Source organism: Drosophila subobscura, chromosome U, assembly GCF_008121235.1.
Source record: "Drosophila subobscura isolate 14011-0131.10 chromosome U, UCBerk_Dsub_1.0, whole genome shotgun sequence".
Taxonomy (NCBI): domain Eukaryota; kingdom Metazoa; phylum Arthropoda; class Insecta; order Diptera; family Drosophilidae; genus Drosophila; species Drosophila subobscura.
Genome location: NC_048534.1, coordinates 23,808,905 through 23,826,307, shown reverse-complemented (window position 1 = coordinate 23,826,307; position 17,403 = coordinate 23,808,905). Strand labels below are relative to the sequence as shown.

At 49.2% G+C, this 17,403-nt stretch overlaps 1 protein-coding gene across 4 annotated transcripts; it reads right to left on the bottom strand.

Annotated features, from left to right (window-relative positions):
• Positions 1 to 291: 291 nt before the first annotated feature.
• Positions 292 to 16,703, bottom strand: LOC117902400 (protein bark beetle). Of its 4 annotated transcripts, none has more exons than XM_034813733.1 (12): positions 16,589 to 16,703; positions 11,693 to 12,366; positions 10,045 to 10,223; positions 3,726 to 9,985; positions 3,459 to 3,670; positions 3,049 to 3,404; positions 2,860 to 2,985; positions 2,645 to 2,668; positions 2,483 to 2,580; positions 2,049 to 2,419; positions 1,757 to 1,981; positions 292 to 1,665 (listed from the first exon to the last, which is right to left on the bottom strand). In XM_034813733.1, the coding sequence occupies exons 2-12, from the start codon at positions 12,233 to 12,235 to the stop codon at positions 595 to 597; spliced, it is 9,465 nt and encodes a 3,154-aa protein (XP_034669624.1). In that variant the 5' UTR covers positions 12,236 to 12,366; positions 16,589 to 16,703; the 3' UTR covers positions 292 to 594. The 4 variants fall into 4 exon arrangements, with proteins under 4 accessions (XP_034669624.1, XP_034669623.1, XP_034669625.1 ...); XM_034813732.1 differs by having other exon boundaries at positions 16,595 to 16,697; XM_034813734.1 differs by lacking the exon at positions 16,589 to 16,703 and adding an exon at positions 13,218 to 13,249.
• Positions 16,704 to 17,403: the final 700 nt, after the last annotated feature.

The following is a 17,403-nucleotide window of genomic DNA, read 5'->3' as shown; positions in this document are numbered from 1 at the left end:
CCATGCTGTGCCGCTGCCAGAGATGCCAGCTCAGCGTTTTAGCCGATAGATTTGGCGCGTGCCGAAGTGCACTCGGTTTTTGCTGTACTGTGCATGCCGTCATACTCATAGCTAAGCTGCCAGACAAATAAGATTTATCAAATTACGGCAAAGAAGATGCGCAGGTATTTTTTTCTTTATATTTGTGACAAGAATGTGGCATCTCTGGTCTCAACTGACGTCGCAATTGCGCACAAGAAATCGCTATCGGTATCGGTATTTGAATTTTAGGGTATGGAATTGATTTCCGGGTTTCTTTTAATTTGTAGTCAATTTCTCATATGTTTATTTACAACAACTTACAGCTAATTCGTATTTTCGATTCTAATTCAATTTGGACTATAACTAATGGATGGAATGATCTAAGTATACCACAAAAAAAACAACAACGGGCGGGCGTGTTCGTCTCTCAATATCGATCGTGTCGGCTAGCATAATCTCGGTTTGGATGATGCAAAACTAAAAAACTAGAAAGTGTTGTGTCGTGTAGTGTCGTGCAGTGTAAAGTGAGTGTTAATTAGAGTATGAAATGGAGTGGAAACTCCCCGTTCCCGCTCACATAGCCGTCTCCAGGGGCTGACTGTGACTCCGACCGTTCGTTTGCAGCGGCTGCAGTCCCCCGGCGCCATCATCGTGATCGAAATCGGTCTCCAGCAACGCCTCCGACTTGGATCGATGATAGGCATTGGTCACGGCCAGCGGCGAGGGCGTCGTGGGCGAGGACTCCTCGGATGCCGTCTGATAGACAGTCTTGGGTCGCGCCTGCACAGTGGGCGCTGCCGGCGGTTGGGCCAACGGACGTGGTGTCCGGTAGTGTGATGTGGGCGCCTTGCTGCTCCTCACGGCCGTATAGTACGAGTCTGGACGTCGCATGTCCAGCTGCTGCTGCTGCGGCGGGGTTTGAGCTGCAGGCACCGATGGCGCCGGGCGGTACAGCGACGACTCTGTGGAGTAGTTGAATTGATCCAACTTTTGATCGAAGGGCAGCGACTCGCCGCTGCTCCTCTGTGGCATGAAGCTGCTGTGGGAGCTCCGCTGATACTCGGGCAGATTCTGCTTCAGTTCGCTGAGGAACGCCAGGCCGGGCTGGCCGCGTCTGCCGCGTGACACGCCGCCCGTGCTGCTGCCACCCGTGTCGGTTCTCAGGGGCAGGGTGCTGGCATTGCCGTAGTAATCGGAGCCCACCTCCTCTCCCTCCGCATCCGTTTGATGGATAATGGGCGTGTCCTCGGCCACGCTGGTGCTGATCGAGTTGGCTCTGGTGCCGCCGCCGTAGGTGGAGTTATCGCGGAAGCCCTCGTTCCGGTAACTCAACTCAAAGGCATCCGTGGGTGGGAGGGCGGCTGCCGCGGCAGCTGCTGCTCTGGCCCGATGGCCCGTGGCCTTGGAAATGGTCGCCACCTTGTGGGGGGAGGACGACTGCTGGTGATCCTGTGATCCTGGCGCCTGTGCCGGCCGCAGGGCATTCTGATTCACATACTCATTGTAGTGTGGCTTCTGCTCGTAGCCCTCGAAGCTGCCCGCCTCGGAGCTGAGCACGCTCTTGTCCATGGAATCAATGGAGCCATTGGCCACCATCTGCTTGTAGTCCTGGCTCTTGGACAGCGTGCCATTGCTGGACATGTTCTGAGGGAGGATGATGAGGAAAGCAAAGGGTAAACAAAATAAAAATCAACTAAAATTCAAAACTAAACGAAAATAAATGCAGAAATCATACATAATTGGGTCGCCGGCGCAGTGAGCCCTGCGGATCGATGCTGTTGAGACTCCGCAGACTCTGCCGGATGCTGTTCCGCCGCTGCAGACGCTGCACATGGCGATGCTTGGACTTGGCGAACCAGCAGAAGGCCACCAGAATTAGCAGAATGATGGCCAGCACAAAGGCCGAGATAATACTAATGGCAAAAATGTCCGCACGCCACGACAAGGGATCAATGATAACCTAGGGGTAACAGAAAGATTTATGCATTAAAACTAAGGCTTTTCCTTTTGTTGATTTGCAGACTTACTCTTGGATCCATTTCGCAGATGAAACCCCGCTCCCTGCCACAATCCTCCACCTCAATCTCCCCAAACACAAAGCTCGTGCAGCGCTCGATGTGATTGTAGTCCTGTATCCACACCTTCTCGGGATACTTTAGATGCCGCATTTGACTCTGCAGATACTTCCAGAGCGTGGTCTTATCTGTTCTCAAAAACGGCATCGTGGAGTTCTCCGAGCGACAGAAATCGCGCGCCTCGTGGAAGGTCATGGGTGCCCCAACATAAATGAAGCAAGTGTCATGGACGAGCGCCCAGCCCGGTGGACATTTGCCATCCAAAATGGTTTCATTGTTCATTTGGAAGGGCACGGCAAGCACTTCCAGCAGCATGGGATCATCTGGGAGGGTTAGGAGAGCGTTAAAAGTCTTTCTTTATGGATATTTTTGGTGTAAACTTTTACCCGATTTATCTTTAATGCGCGACTGCACCGAAATGGTATTGTTGTAGCTCCAATAGTTGTGACGCGCATCGATTCTCGAGCTCCACGTTTCAAAGGTCCTACAGGTGAGAGATTTATGGGTTAGCAGAGGTTTTTGGAAGTGTTTTCATAGGCACATCTTACCTGTTTTCATAGTCAAAACTCATACTACAAATAGATGTACAGGAAAAATAGAGAAAGTCAAGAAATTAGTTGGAGCTTAACCAAGAAAGAGCCACAAGAAAGAGCTCAGGAGTCGAGGCATAAAGATATTTTCATAGAGAAATAAAAAGCAATCGAAAAGCGAGACTTAAACCCTAAAATCTTTGTTTACAGTTTAAATAAAATCACATATTTACATGGAATTATTGACAGTCAGCAGCTCATAATCATTCTCGTAGTTTTCGAAGATATTATCCACGTATTGCTGACCCGCTGTGCCAGCCACAACTGTGGCTCTAGACATCCAATTGGTGGCCACATTTCTGCAAGGAAAGAATAAAATTCAAGTAAAACTATTCCACTTTTATCAGCATTTTATCGCTTACCTATAGAACCCATTATGCGCTGTGGTTTGATAGATCTGCAGGCGTACTTTCTCGAAGCCAGACACCTCCATGATGCGTCCACCCATGTTGCTGTGGACATAATTGTAGCTGAAGTTGGAGACCACTTGGCACAGCCGAATGACATCCTCATAGCCAGCATTGTTCTGCGCAAAGTAATTGCGATAGAGCTCCACTTCCTGGTACGGCGATGACTGACGTCCCTCCACGTACAGAGCAGGACGATTGCGATTCCTCATGAACAGATTGTGATGTATAAAGCCACGAAGGGAAGTAGCAGAACCTCTCGAATCAGCGCGTATGCGAAGGCCACCTTGGTTCTCCACAAGGAGATTGTTCTGCAGGGGCGAAGGATTGAGTTTAAGAGATTTTAAGGGGTTCATTTTACTCACCATAAAGTACATGGAGTTCATGTTCTGCACATCCAAATTCAGTGCCGAGGCGCAGGTGGAAAAGTTACCATACAACTGGCGACAGTTCTTCTCAATGCGATTGCCAATGAGGGTCAATGTCGGGGTCACCTCACCAGCTGAGGCATAGCTAACAGCACCCTTCATGGCGCCCGAGATGTGTGTGTCCGTAATGTTGTGCAGTGCATCGCGATCTACATAAAATTAGGTGTTAAAAGTGCCTCTATGTTAGGGTATTCTGTAGCTTACTTTGTCCCAAAGTGGAGATGGGAACTGTCACCACTTCGGCGATAAAACCGTGCGTCTCGGGTGCACCACTCGCCACCAGCTGCAGACTCATCGTGGGGCCTTTGGTCTTGAAGAAGGAACGCTGGTTGTCCGTGTCCGATTCGATCTTGCCGAGGTATGTGGCCGTTACATTGTAGATATCCCCGTCGTATAGCTTGATAAAGTCCGTTCTGCCATAGAGCTTTGAGTGATTGAAGAGATTGGACTGCAGCAAGCGGAAGCCAATGGGTTTGGCACGGAATGCCGAGGTGAAGATCTTCACACAGTTGACGGGATTATTGTCGTACTTGTAGTAGATGAGCATTCGCTCCTCAATGTCCAGCACCTTCTGGGGATCACAGATGTCCACCAGCGAGAAGAGTTTGTACGGCAGATCGAGTTTCTTCAGGGGCGAAAAGCTGGACTCATCGCTGTCCCGACCTTCGCCAGTGAGCGACACAATGCTAATGCCTGTGCCGAGGGTCTTGTTGATGTTCAAATGATTGAGATTGAGCTTGCCACTGGGCGCAATCAGATTGATGCCATGATTGGCCGAGTTCTCGATGCTCACAGAGCTGATGGTGGGATTCTTGTGGATGGCCTGGATGGCGGCTGCCTTGTGGTTGTGCAGGATGCCCGCCTGCTCGATCTTCAGGTACTCCAGCTGGCTCTCCCTCAGCGGCAGTCTTGCATGGGAGCGAGTGTTGTGCAGGCGATGCTCGTACTGGATCTCCTCAAACTTTGAGTTGGCGAAACGTATCCCTCCCCAGTAGACCTCATCATCGGCCACGCTGTTGCAGCTCACGAAAACGTAGACATCGTCCCACTTGCACTCGTGGCGATGTCCGTAGAGCTGGCCATTGAGTCGCTCCGCGCAGTCCTCCATGCGCTCCTCATCGCCACGACACTCCAGCGGCTGCACCCAGGACCAAATGCGAGTCAACGAGTTCGTGTGGAACTCAATGCGCCTGTCGTGGCCATAGTAGACGTTCAGCGGATCGAAGCCCAGCTCCCGGCACACGACCTGGGCATTGCGTTCGGTGAAGCGACCATCGCATATGGGCACCCACTGCAGCGTCGTGTGATTGAAGTACTCCAGGAAGCCCTCATTCAACCCGAACAGCCCATCCGCCTCGCCCGTGCAATTGTTGGCACTGGTGCACAGGCGAATGGAGTCAAAGTCGGTGAGGGCCGCGCTCATGTCCTCCAGGGCACGCTTGCGGGGCTGTGCCTCCACCATGGACTCGCGTGTGGCATTGCGGAAGGGACGCATCACAATCGGCGACTCCTTGTAGCCAATGGCCATCAGAGTGCCCAGCACGAGGATGCCCACATTCGGCTCAAACTCCATGGTCACACCGTGATTGATGGTCAACGTTTTGCCCGGCATCACGGTGATGTCCGAGGTGATGTAGTACGGAGAACTCTGCTTGAGCAGCGTCAGATCCTTGTAGACTCTGCCTCCGCGGTAGGTGTACAAATCGATCTCCTGATCCTGATTGAAGGGAACCACCACTGACACACTCGCATCGTAGCTGTCCTCGATGAGGAAGGGCTGATAGATGACATCCGCGTGATCGTTCCAATTGTCAAAGTCAAAGATCTTGGACTCGATGTACGCCGTGTCCTTGGTGCCCCACCAGTTCTCCCTGGCCTCAAAGTAGTTGTTCAATCGAGCGGATCTCACACCCGCCACCAGATTGTAGTCCATGTCGTTCTCCGCTATCAAATTCCGATAGAGTCGCACATTCTGTACCCCATCCAAGCGGATGACTGCCGTGGGCAGTCGATGCTGCTTTCGCAGCTTCCGCACCGCCTTCAGGTAGTGATGTCGGTAGTCCGCTGTGAGGCTCACAATGCGATTTCCCTTGAAGCTGTTGTACTCTATGCTGGCGGGCACCTGCCCAATGATCTCACTCAGCGAATCCGCTTTAAAGAGCAGCACAAACTTGGCATTATTGCCCTCGAAGCGATTGTTGTCGAAGCGCAGACGCTTCTCCATGCCATCGAGTGCGATGAGGGCATTCGGGCAGTTGTTCTCCCTGAAGACATTCGAAGTGATGTTGAAGACGGTGTAGTGGCCGTGGATGGAGATGTGAAAGTCGCGATTCCGCTGCCACGTGCTGTTGCCAAAGTAAATCGAGTGCGTGAAGTTCTCGTTGTACTGCCAGACGTAGGGCAGTGCCACCTGGAAGCCCCCGTGGGTGTTCTGCTCGACTGTGGTGTCCTGGATGACATAGTGGAAGAGATTGTTGGACGAGCGCAGATCCTTGGACATCTGCCGTATGCCATGGCCATTCTGGGCAATCAGCGAACCATTCACGTGGATGGTCACCTCCGAGAGATTGCTGGAAATGACATCCCAAAAGGGCGAGCGAATCAGGATCGCCTCCCGCTCGTTGTAGCTCAGCTCCGAGTTGATCAAACGAATCGACTCGTTGGCCTTGCGCAGATAATTCTCTCCATTATCCCCGATGTATCTGTTGTAGTAGCTGCCAGTGATGCCACGCAAATTCTTCTGGATCTTTGTGGAGCGTACGACGAGTGTGGGCACAGGGCCGCTGACAATGCGATTTCGTATGTTTTGAACGGGTGCGGTGACTGTACTCAGCATGAGAACAGCTCCCCCGAGGGCCTCCCAGCCGCTCTCGTAGTAAATGATGATGCCATAGCTGCTGCTCGTCACGGGGAACACATTCAGATCGCGCTTCACCTGCCACAGATCACTGCGAATGTTCTCCGTGCGCGCATTCAGGATGCTGATGCTCTCCGTGGACAGATTGTGGATGGGATTGAGGAGCTGTATGCCGATGACATAGCCCGCGGGGCACTGCACCACAATCTTGCGACTGATGGACACGCCCAGCAGCTCCTCCGTGCGGATGTACTTGTGCTCAAAGGTGCCCAGATCGATGTTGGCTATCTCGTGGGGCAGCAAGTACGGATCGTAGTCCGTTTCGTAGGCATTGAAGTCCCGGGCCATGTTGAACCAGCCGCCAATCTCCTTCTGGTCGAGCGCTGAGATCACCGCATCGTGGGAGATGCCACTGCCGCGATTCTCCTTGATGATGGAGCCAGAGATGCGGAAATCCAGCTGCTTGAAGCTTATGCCGCTGCCTTGGTTCCCGGAGAACTCTGAGTTCTTGATGTTGTTCACCGATTTGCCGGCATAAATGTCCGCATAGATGATGCCCAGTCCATCCTGCAGATTGTTCACCACTCGCACGTTCTCCAGATTGTGTCGCGCGTGATCCATCTGCACGGCAGGCTTAAACGCATTCGTGGTGTAGTCGAAGAGTCCCGCCTTCTCCACGGTCACGTACTGGAGATCTGCGCGCTCTGCCAGCATGCTGAAGCGTACACCCGCCCAGGCGCCCTCGTAGCACCTCAGACCCACATCATTCTCGTGGCTGCAGGTGTTCTCGAACTCGTACTCCGCCCGGCACTTGGTCACATCTTTGTCCTGCAGCGTGCAGCGCACATTGGCCACGAGGATGTCCTCGGAGGTGCCAGCATTGGGCAGCTGTGAGCGTAGCAAACGCCAGTCCTGTGGGTTCAGCGAGTACCCGAGTTGGTGGCACACCAAAGCGGCATTCAGCACATTCCAACCGTAGTCACAGACAGTGCCCCAGCGGCCTTTGATGTACATTTGCAGGCGGCCCTCGTTGGCGCCCGAACCGCCCACCAGGCGCACGGGGATCCTGGGCACACCATCGGAGGGTATGACCTCCGTGTCCATGTCAATGGCCTCCGTTTCGCTGTCCAAATCGATTGTCTCCGTGTCGTTGTGCTCCCCAATGATGGTCTCCCGCTTGAGGGTGAAGAGAATGTCATCGGGCCGACGGCCTCTGGCCTCCAGCTTCCCAGCCACCATCATCCCCACACTTGGCTCGAACCGCAGCGTTGTGCCTGGCTGCAGGATGAGCTTGCCGCCGGGTCGTATGTTGATGTCCTTGGTGACTGTGTAGGTGCCTGCCGGCACCATGTCCTGGCCATCCACCTCGCCGCCAATGATGTCGCTGCCCTCGTGGAAGAAACGCGGCACCACAGTGGACACCGTGATCATGGCAGTGGAGCCCGGATTGGAGCTGTGTAGGAGGTAGGGGATGTAGTTGATCTTGGCCAGATTGTAGCGATCGTTGCGATGGAAGAGTCGCGCATAGATGCGGTTCTCGTCGGTGTGGCCCAGCCAGTTGCAGGTGGCATTGATGATCTTGCTCTGGTCCGTCAGCTGTGAGCCAATCTCGTACATGGAGTCCAGGTTGTGGAGAATATTCCGATAGATGTCCACGTTGCTGGAACCCACCACGACGGGAGCAGCTACCCTGGAACGGGGATTGAGTCTGCCTGCCCCGTCTGAGCCCTCACTGCCAGCAATCAGCGGGCCAAAGGCCTCGGTGATGTTGTTGCTCCGCACAAAGTTTCGCGTGAAGAGAATGTACTGCACCTCCGCGCGACTGTAGGGGGACAGACCGAGTGACACCACATGGACACCGCTGTTCCGCATAAAGTAATTGCTTTGAATGGTCAGCTTGACGGGGAAGTAGTTGAACTCCGGATAAATGTAATCGTTGTTCACGTAGAGACATCCGTAGCTGCCGAAGCGGAAGACATTGAACTCGATTCTGCCTTGCAGATTCAAAGCGGGACTCAGGTGAATGGCGTTTGCCTGGGAATACTTGAACTGATTGTGGCCCAGCTGCAGCTGCATGTTGGGCTGCCCATTGGCTGTGGCCTGGTAGCAGGACTCGATGAAGATGTCATTCTGCTGGCTGCCATTGAAGCTGTTCCCCGTGATGTTCACCCAGATGGGGCGACAGAAGTTGCCGTGGAACACGCCCGTCTCCAGGTTGCCGGCAATCTGCGAGTACTCCACGACGCTGGTCTGATTGAAGGGAATGAACTCCACGCGATCGATGTCCGTGGTGTGATTGAGCCACGTGGCCATCCCATAGCCCTTGTTGGCAGTCAGCGCGGAGCGGGAAATGTTTCGATTTCCACCATAATAAGTGATGTTTACACCCGCGCCATTGTTGAAGCTTATGTTGGAGCTGGTTATGTTCACATCCCCCGCACCACTCGTCACATGCACACCCGCCACATGGCCGTTGCCTGAGACAGAGCTCCCATGCACGTGGATCTTCGAGCGAATGTTGTCAATGGCCACACCGCGGCCACCATTATCCTCCACCGTGGACTGGGACACGCGCAGATCGTAGGCCACCGAGTCGCCCGAGGTGATGCGGAAATATCCATTCATCTCCTGCCTGGCATCCGCGCGAATGCGAACAAACATCTTCTCCCTGGTGGTGGTCACACTCTGCGGTCGCGTGTAGTTCCTCGCCTGCCACTGAAACAGCAGCCGATCATTGGTGGAGGCTCCATCGTAGATCTCCACGGTGGCCGTCTCGTTCTGCATCAACACAAAGTGCTCGAAGTGGAGCGTCAACAGGTAGCCGGGACGCGTGAAGAAGTACTTGCCACACTCCTTCACCGATCCGGCGTAGTATTTCTGTGTGAAAGACAGCGAAATGGGATACGTCTGCCCCGAGGTGGTGGGCAGTGTGCAAAAGTCGTAGATGCTCGCTCGATCCTTGCGCTCCGTGCCGCGCAGATCGTGCCCCACATACTTGACACCATCTGCCGCATTGTCCACAATCGAGCAGCCGTCGAGCTGCACCATTCCCTGGCTGGAATTCACAAACACTCCGATGCCATTGCACTTCCTCACGGTGACATTCTGCAGCTGGAAGCCAGCCCACGGCAGGGTGCTGTTGAATCCCGTGTACGCCGAATGACTGATGACCACGTGCTCCATTTGAGGCGGCAAACCCTGCACCTCCACGGCGGACTTTGCACTGAAACCTTCGCCACTTCCCGCTCGTATGATGTCCACGTACTTCAGTCGTGACTCGGATCGTGCGGCGTACACCGTGTTGTCCCTGCCGAGTGCCTTCGTGGACGGTGCATTGTCAAAGTAGATGCCACGCCAGTGTCCCAGTGGCTCCGCGTGCACGGGCTGGCACTGAATGCCCAGATCGTTGTGGTAGTCGCAGGCTCCAGCGCCCATTTGCCGGGAGGTCCAAGCACAATCCACCAGCTGGTTCTCTCCGCCACGACACTTGGGCTGCTCGTACAGCAGTCGCGGATAGTAGCCCGGTGTCCGCTCCACCCAGTTCCAGAAGCGACCGCCTCGATAGCCCAACTGCTTGCAGGCAACACCATAGTCCGCCAGGGTCCAACTGGAAAAGGGATTTGCATAAATTTAGTATGATATTTGGGGAATCTTTTAGTTGCTTACTTTCTGGAATTGGAGCAAACGGAACGCCAAGCACCTTTGTGGTACAGCTGCAGTCGGCCCTCGACAGGCGTGGGTCCATCCACCAGACGTATGCCCTTCTCCTGATCATCGGGCAGCTCCATTTTATAGTTTGCTGTGTTGCTCTGGGACTTCAGCACAATTCTAGCGGTGGGTGTGCCCTATAAAAAAGAGATTTAATAGAGATTTATTCGGAACAATTCTTTGGCAAGCTAAAACGATAGTTAGCTCTGATTTATGCAGCTTAAAATCAACTTTCTTTCCATACATTTTCTTCCCAGAAACAAACCCATAAAACATCTACCAAAATTAGTAAATTAGCTCATAAAATGATGAAAAATCTGTGTCTGTTTCCCCATTATTAGCCCGCTTCTTTCGCCGCTTTTCTGTGGTTTTATTTTCCACTTCGCACGCATTTTCACTTTTGGCTTTTCAGCTCTCACGTTTCGTGGCTTTTCATGCAATTATTTTCATTTTCAATTATGATGCTCTGCCGCGCCATTTGGCCTTCGTTTGCCAATGAAAATCATCTTGAAAAAAAGCTGCGAGTATCATCAATTAACACATAAGCAGTGTCTATGCCATGATGAAGATGCTCAAACAGACAGACAGTCGCCCACTCCAGCAGCAAGTAAATATTATTTAATTAAAGACAGAAACCGATGAACTATTAACCCAACTGACTCACAGCTGTTTTGCATATTCACCCAAAAAAAAAAACACAAATAAAAGTGTCAAAAAATTAGTTCAATATTTTACGGGAAGATTAGCTCAAGAAAAGGGAGGAGCTGCCACAGAGCTAATTTAATAATTTCCCTTTGGCTTGGGCTTGGGCTTGAGGTTGGGTCTATGGCTTTATGAATTTGTCAATTATGCGACTCCGACATTCACTTAAATCTAATTAACCCCTAATGACCCCTTGACCGCTGATTAAGCGACTCTCAAAGAACGGAACGGAACGGAAGAACATGCAAAGTGAATGCAACCGTCGCTCTTTGATGTCGGCAACGGTAATTGGAAGGAAGTTAGTCGTTCGACGTCTGAACTTGGTGACCCACTTGCCACATGCCACCAGCCACAAGCCACAGTCACATCTCCAATCATTGCGCATGCTCTGACGCCCTAACCTACCACCACTCTCGTTCTATATGGAATTTGGATCCCCAGAATGGGGCATTCTCCCCTCTCTCGCGCAATGTGTAAATCAGACAATCGCAATCTTATCGCTCCAATGATAAAGTCAACATTGAGAGAGCTCGTAGTGGCGTTCTTGGTTGTGTTTGTGCTGGGGCTTATCTATCATTAAGGTTACTCATTCGCCGAGCAGGTTGCTCTGAAAGCAACAGGTGCCCCCTCGCTTAATCATTCGCCAAAAAGGTGCCTACAGGTGCCTAGGGAAATGGGTGGATAGTCGATTGGGGGAGTGCCCTGTGGGTAATTTTAGAAAATGTATTTAGAAATAAATATGCGGAAATTGCAATTAATTTATCGATCGTGGAACAGTTGAAATTTCAGTAGAAATTGTCAGAAAATCTTCTTAAGCTTTCCCCCATCCCATCATCCCCACAGTACCCAATGCCAAAGGGTATTCCCCACTACTTTCTCATGAGTTACTTCATTCAAAACTTACCACCGCTTGTAGAACTCCCCTAACTTTGAGGCCCTTGGTGGGTGCAAACTCAATGGTGACTCCCGGCTCGATGGTCAGGCGTGCTCCGCGCATCACTTCGAGGTCGTCGCGCGCCAGGTATGGGCTCTCGCTGCGCCGGAGAGTGCGCTCGCTGAGGATTTCGCCACCCTGCAGCTCCGTGTACGATGATGTCAGCGGGGCTGTTGTCGACAGCTGGGGCGGCGGCGGCGTCATGGTGGCGTCTGCCGAGTGCCGTGTGGCGGGCAAAAGTTGTGTGGCGCCATCGAGACTGGCGAACTCGATATCATTCTCCTGCAGCAGTTCCACATCCATGTCTGCCACAGGGGGCAACCCCTGTTGGGGCTGTGGCTGTTGGGCGCGACCCACTTGGCACGAGGACAATGGCAGCAGCAGCAGCAGCAGGGCCGCCAGTGGCAGCAACCTTATGTTGCCCCATTGTGGGGCAGTGGGCGGCAGGCAGTGTTTTTGTTGATTCTCTGATTTGTGACACTTGAATGTCGTTTTATATCGTTGCAGCTTCATTTGTGCATTGTTTTTGTATCACTTTTCCTTATCGTTGAATATCGTTATCGTTGATTTCTCGCTAAATTATTTCTTGCACTTAACTTAGTTTTCACATATTTTCCATGGCAGTGGGATTTTTGTTTAAAAAGCTAAATGAAGCAGATGAATTATTATTTAGATAATATTTTAAAGGAATTTATTTTCGTGTTTTTTGGTCATTTATGATTAAATTTCACTGAAATGTTAAATTTTTATTATTGTTTAGACACTTTATTGTTCATTAATTTGTTTGTGAATTATTTCTGTTCATATTTTTATTTTTTAGTGCACTTTTTTAATGTAATTGTTTGTTTTTATTGTTTAATTGTGTATTTAATTGCTTCTCCATTGTGTTTTGAGTATTTTCTTAGGACATTTATCTTTTATGTCACACTGAAAATTTTTTGTATAATTTCATAATAATTGTAAAATGTACATAGTAAGTCACATTTTCAATGAAAGTTTGTTTAAACTGACAACAAAAATTGTCTTTGAATCAATTAACATCACTTCTGCGTAGCAATTCTTTGAATTTTCGGTTTCTTTTTGGCTTTTTCACTGAATTTTCATCACAACCTTTCAAATTCACTCTTCTCACAACTATCGAAACTTGTATATTAATTTTACGTTAACAAACTTCGGTTTCCCTGCGCTTTTTCATGCATTCTTCCATCAGTTAACACCTCACAACACTCACTGCTGGGCTCTGTTCAACTATTTTCCTCTCGAAGATTTCCCAACCGAAACCTGAGAATTTTGTGGCCGCCGTCTCTTGCATTGTTAACAACTCTGATAAGCCGCAAACGGAAAAACGGGGCCCGAAAATATTACCAATCCCACAAAACAACAACAAGAAACACCTTTACAACAACAGAATAACAACAAAAACCCACAACACAACACACAAATACCAGTGCACTCCCCCATGCCCCTTCCGCCCTCACCCCGCTAACCCACTCACGCAGCTTTTGTTTGTTTCGTGTTTGGAAAAAAAACACGTCTATACGCAAAGAACCGTTAGCAGCGACTGTGACGAGCGAGCTCCAAGAGGGTTTCCATATATTATATTACGTGCATTACACACAGAGACAGAGCGAGAGCGAGCGACTGAGTGGGGGGACAACTGGGCAGCGAGACAGAGAAAGCAGCATGCAGAGAGAGAGCACGAAAGAGCGTAGTGGACGCCAAGCAACCGAACAAAACACAAAACAACAACATGTAAAATATTCGAAGTTGTTTGTACCTCGCTCCCGCTCCTCGCGAACGCTTTTTGTAAAATAACTGTAAATGTGTAGGCATTTCATTCATGCCAGAAAGAGAGCAACGGCACGAAGAGAGTAGCCAGAGCGAGAGCGACGCACGCACTGCAAGTTTCGTGGTTTACACTGCACGAGGAGAGTATTCAGATTTTCAGAAGGGGTTTGCGATGGAGAGAAGAATGCAGTCTTCATCAGAATAAACAAACGGAGTGACGCAGTTTTCACTGAAAATAGCGATCGAATATGTAAAGTTTGCCGCTGAAGAACATTCAATTAAATGGTCTCAAATTCGGCTCACATGTTATGTGTAGAAACGATTGCCCCGTTCCCCTCTCATATGCTAAGATCAAACTGCAAGCGTATCCAAAGCTTCGTTCTCGGCAGCTAACGGTTCTCTGTTGTTTCTGTCTGTTTTTCTTATTTCTTCTGCATCTTCACCTTCGTCTTCTGTGTGGGGTTTTGTGTGCATAGTAAGAAAGAAGAAAGCATTTCCACCTCTCTGACAACTCCCCCAACTCTAACAGCACAGCCCCCTCCAGAGTGTCTTTTGGGGCAGACAGGCAACCAGCATTTTACATTTATCGAATATGCAAAGTGGCTTTGGTGGGGCACAGGCAACGTACCGGGGGCCAAGCGGTGCGTGTGTGGATTGTATCTTGTCTTGGATGTGACTCAACTGCAAGCGATGCAAGTCGTTGACGTTGAACGTTGCAGTGACTGCATTTTGAAGTGCATTCAAAAGTTTATTGTCTGCCTTTTTATGGGTTTATTAACTTTAGTTTGGTTTGGCATTTTGCGTTCCAAGTGAATGTTAAACGGGGGGCCAGGGGCTGTAGCTGGAACTGCGACTAGGCCTGCTCTTGCTGCTGATTGGTATTTTATGATGGAAATGCATTGGAACAAGGCTTTTAGAGGCTTTTGAAAGATGGCTGGGAATCTGCTTAAACCCAATAAATTTCTGCCATAAATTAGCTTTAATCACAACCTTTTTCTTTCACTAATTATGGCCTTGCCAATGGTTTTGTTTTATATAAAAATTCTACCAAATTGTACAACCCATTTTCTCAACTTCAAACTGGAAACATTCTTCTAAAACCTCAAAATTCCCATAGCCCAAGTTTATTTTCCTCGATTCTAGTTCAAGCTTTCACTCCAGTGGCCAACAATTTGAAGGGGTTCGCCTGCTGTGCGGCTGCTTTTTGACCAATTTTACAGCAATTTAATTTAGTTTCCGTTCTTGCAGAGAGGTTCGGTTCAACAACCCGTTAGACCACATTTGTGGCAACCCATTCAATTACCTAAACAATTTTATGGTAGTTTGCGGCTGATTCCTCGCCTCATCATTGTTCAATTTGCTTTCGTTTTGTGTTTTTTTATTTCGCTCGCATTTGCATCTAGTATTTGTTAGTCATTTGCCGGCATCAATGAGATGAACGCCGGAGTGACTAATACAACCCACAATAGGAGTCACCTAATGCTATCTCTATCTATATCGGCGTAGTATGCGCTCTGTCTAGCACTTTCATTCAGCCATTGATGATGTGACTTGATGCTTAAAATGGTGATAAGTTTGACCAGCAAGCTTTTGATACCCTGCAGTGGCGGTGCATATTGTGTCGGTGATTGTGCAGGTACAGGAAATCTGGAATCATTTTTCTGTTTCTATTTTTCTGGTTTCTTCGATGTGAACAGTTTGAAAAGATTTGGGAGACTCTATAAGAAATAAAATCCTATTTTTCTGCTTAATTTGTGATCCTCGAAAGTCGAGAATTATGGTATTCCACTGGATATTGCAATTTGGATGTGAAAAGCTAGAGAATTTGGTGAAAGGAACAAAAAATGCTGCCAGATAAATTAATCCTTCATCGATGGAGTAACAGTTTTACCTTTTTTGACTTAATAAATCCGCAACTAAGGGATATCTTTTGGTCGCAACGCTTTTATTTACTCAATTCACTCCCTTTAGTTTGTTTTATTATATTGCTTTGTTTTTATCTAGGCGAATTTATAGCCCCAGCACAGAATACACTGAGAATATCTATTGCACGGTCTATCAGAGTCTTTGTCGTCGCTGCTGGTCGGTCACCTTATCTATACGAACGTGATTGATAATGTTCCACTTCCTTTCACGTAAGCCAAATGAACTTTTAATTCCTGTAACCAACCGAAGGGAGAGCGGTAGAGGGGCAACGCGTCATCGGGTTCCTATACACAATTTCCGATGAGTAATGCATAACGGAAGTAACAGAGGAACTTACAGGGGACCAACCTGTCGCTATGTAGAAAAAAGAGAGGGATATTCAAAGAGAGAGGGGGAGAGAGGGGCATGGTATGCGTTAAAGGGAGCGCAGCAAGTGCAACAAAAGCGTTGCGGCTGGCTGAACTCACAGTTTGCACAGTTGAAGTTGCAGTGTTATTGGCCACAGAAATTGGCATAGATGTTGTGGATCGGATGTGGCAATTAAGCACTGAGCAGCAACAAAAAAGAGGCACACAAAACTCAAGAAAGCGTGCAATAAGCAGCAGCAGCAGCAAGAAGAGGCAAAAGCAGTTGGCAGCACACCAGAATTCGAAGTTGAAGTTGGCGGTTTGAAGCTTCCAAGCAATCTTTACACATGGCTGATCCGAGACCCACTCCACTCTGCATCTGCGCTCTAACAATCCATAGTGTTCCCCTCCGAAAATATCTCGAAAACCAAAAGCCAAGAACCCAATCTCTTTTGGCCAGAGAACCCGCCGCCTTGCGTTTATTTTTTTCTCCCTCTTGTATGTTTTCTTTGTGTACTCCGCGCACTCGTATATGGCTGTGTGTGTGTGTGTATGTGTTTGGTAACACTTTTTGGCCAAGCCAGCACCAACACAACCTCACTTTTTGGAAGCTTTAACGCTTTTTCACATGTGTGCACTGAATATTTTCTTCAATTTGTTGCAAATGCATCCAGTTTAGCCACTTTTAATTCATTATTTTGTATTTTTATTCACAATTTCGATGAGATTTGTGGGCTTTGGCGAGCGACGCTGTTCGCTTTGACGTTTAAGGCGCGGTCAGCAGCGATCTTTTGCTCACACTCACACTTACACTTGCGCACAGCTCGCGTATACGTATACGCGACAGACTAATACAATGAAAAGCACCGTTGAGATCAATATGTCCAGAGCGCACACGTCTTCTCGGCCGCGCCGTCGTACACCTTTTGAATTGGGGGCTGGCTGGGAGAGCTGCATGGAGAGCTGTCTAGAGCTGTCCAGAGCGTCGCTGAGCACGCTGAGTCGCCGTGAGAGACGCCAGCGAAGCTTTCGTACCAAAGCCAGAGCGCAAAATGTTAATGGGCTTGAGGTTTGAGGTGAGAGAGGTTGCTGGCGTTCTGCTCTCGAGTTACCTTGGCCGAAATGTCATCAGTGGCAACCGCAGTGGCAGTAAAGTATCAGCAAGCAGCAACCAGTAACAGTCGCAGCGGCAAAGCAGCTTTTGGTGGGATTCGTTACAGAATCAGGGGTTCTACCTGTTGCATTGTTAGCATTTTTGGTGGCTGTAAGTAAAATTCTTATGGGGCAGACACATGGAAGGACAAGGCGTGTCTTATGTGTATCTACAAACCAGTTAAATACAATTTTAAGCAAAAAGTGAGCATTATGTTTAATTAATTACAGCAGCAATAAACGCATAAAATGCTGCCTAGATTTATAATATTTCTTCTTTATTTTTTTAAATTTTGCTGATTGCAACGGATAACATTTTTCAAATATTAACATCGATTTCGATAACAGAATTCTTTGCTTTACAGTGGCGCCATAGCGTTTGATTTTGGCACTACATAAATTATGTGAAACTGTTGCATACTTTCGAGCGGCGAAACGTAGTGAGGACCGTGACTGAGGCTAATGTGG

What these genes read in the sequence shown, in the direction of transcription:
- LOC117902400 (XM_034813733.1), bottom strand. Translation starts at nt 12,235, where the DNA reads ATGAAGCTGCAACGATATAAAACGACATTCAAGTGTCACAAATCAGAG. An exon ending in GCGCATAATGGGTTCTATAG is followed by an intron (nt 2,986 to 3,048) that starts GTAAGCGATAAA and finishes CTTTCCTTGCAG; the next exon opens with AAATGTGGCCACCAATTGGA. An exon ending in TCTGCGAAATGGATCCAAGA is followed by an intron (nt 1,982 to 2,048) that starts GTAAGTCTGCAA and finishes TGTTACCCCTAG; the next exon opens with GTTATCATTGATCCCTTGTC.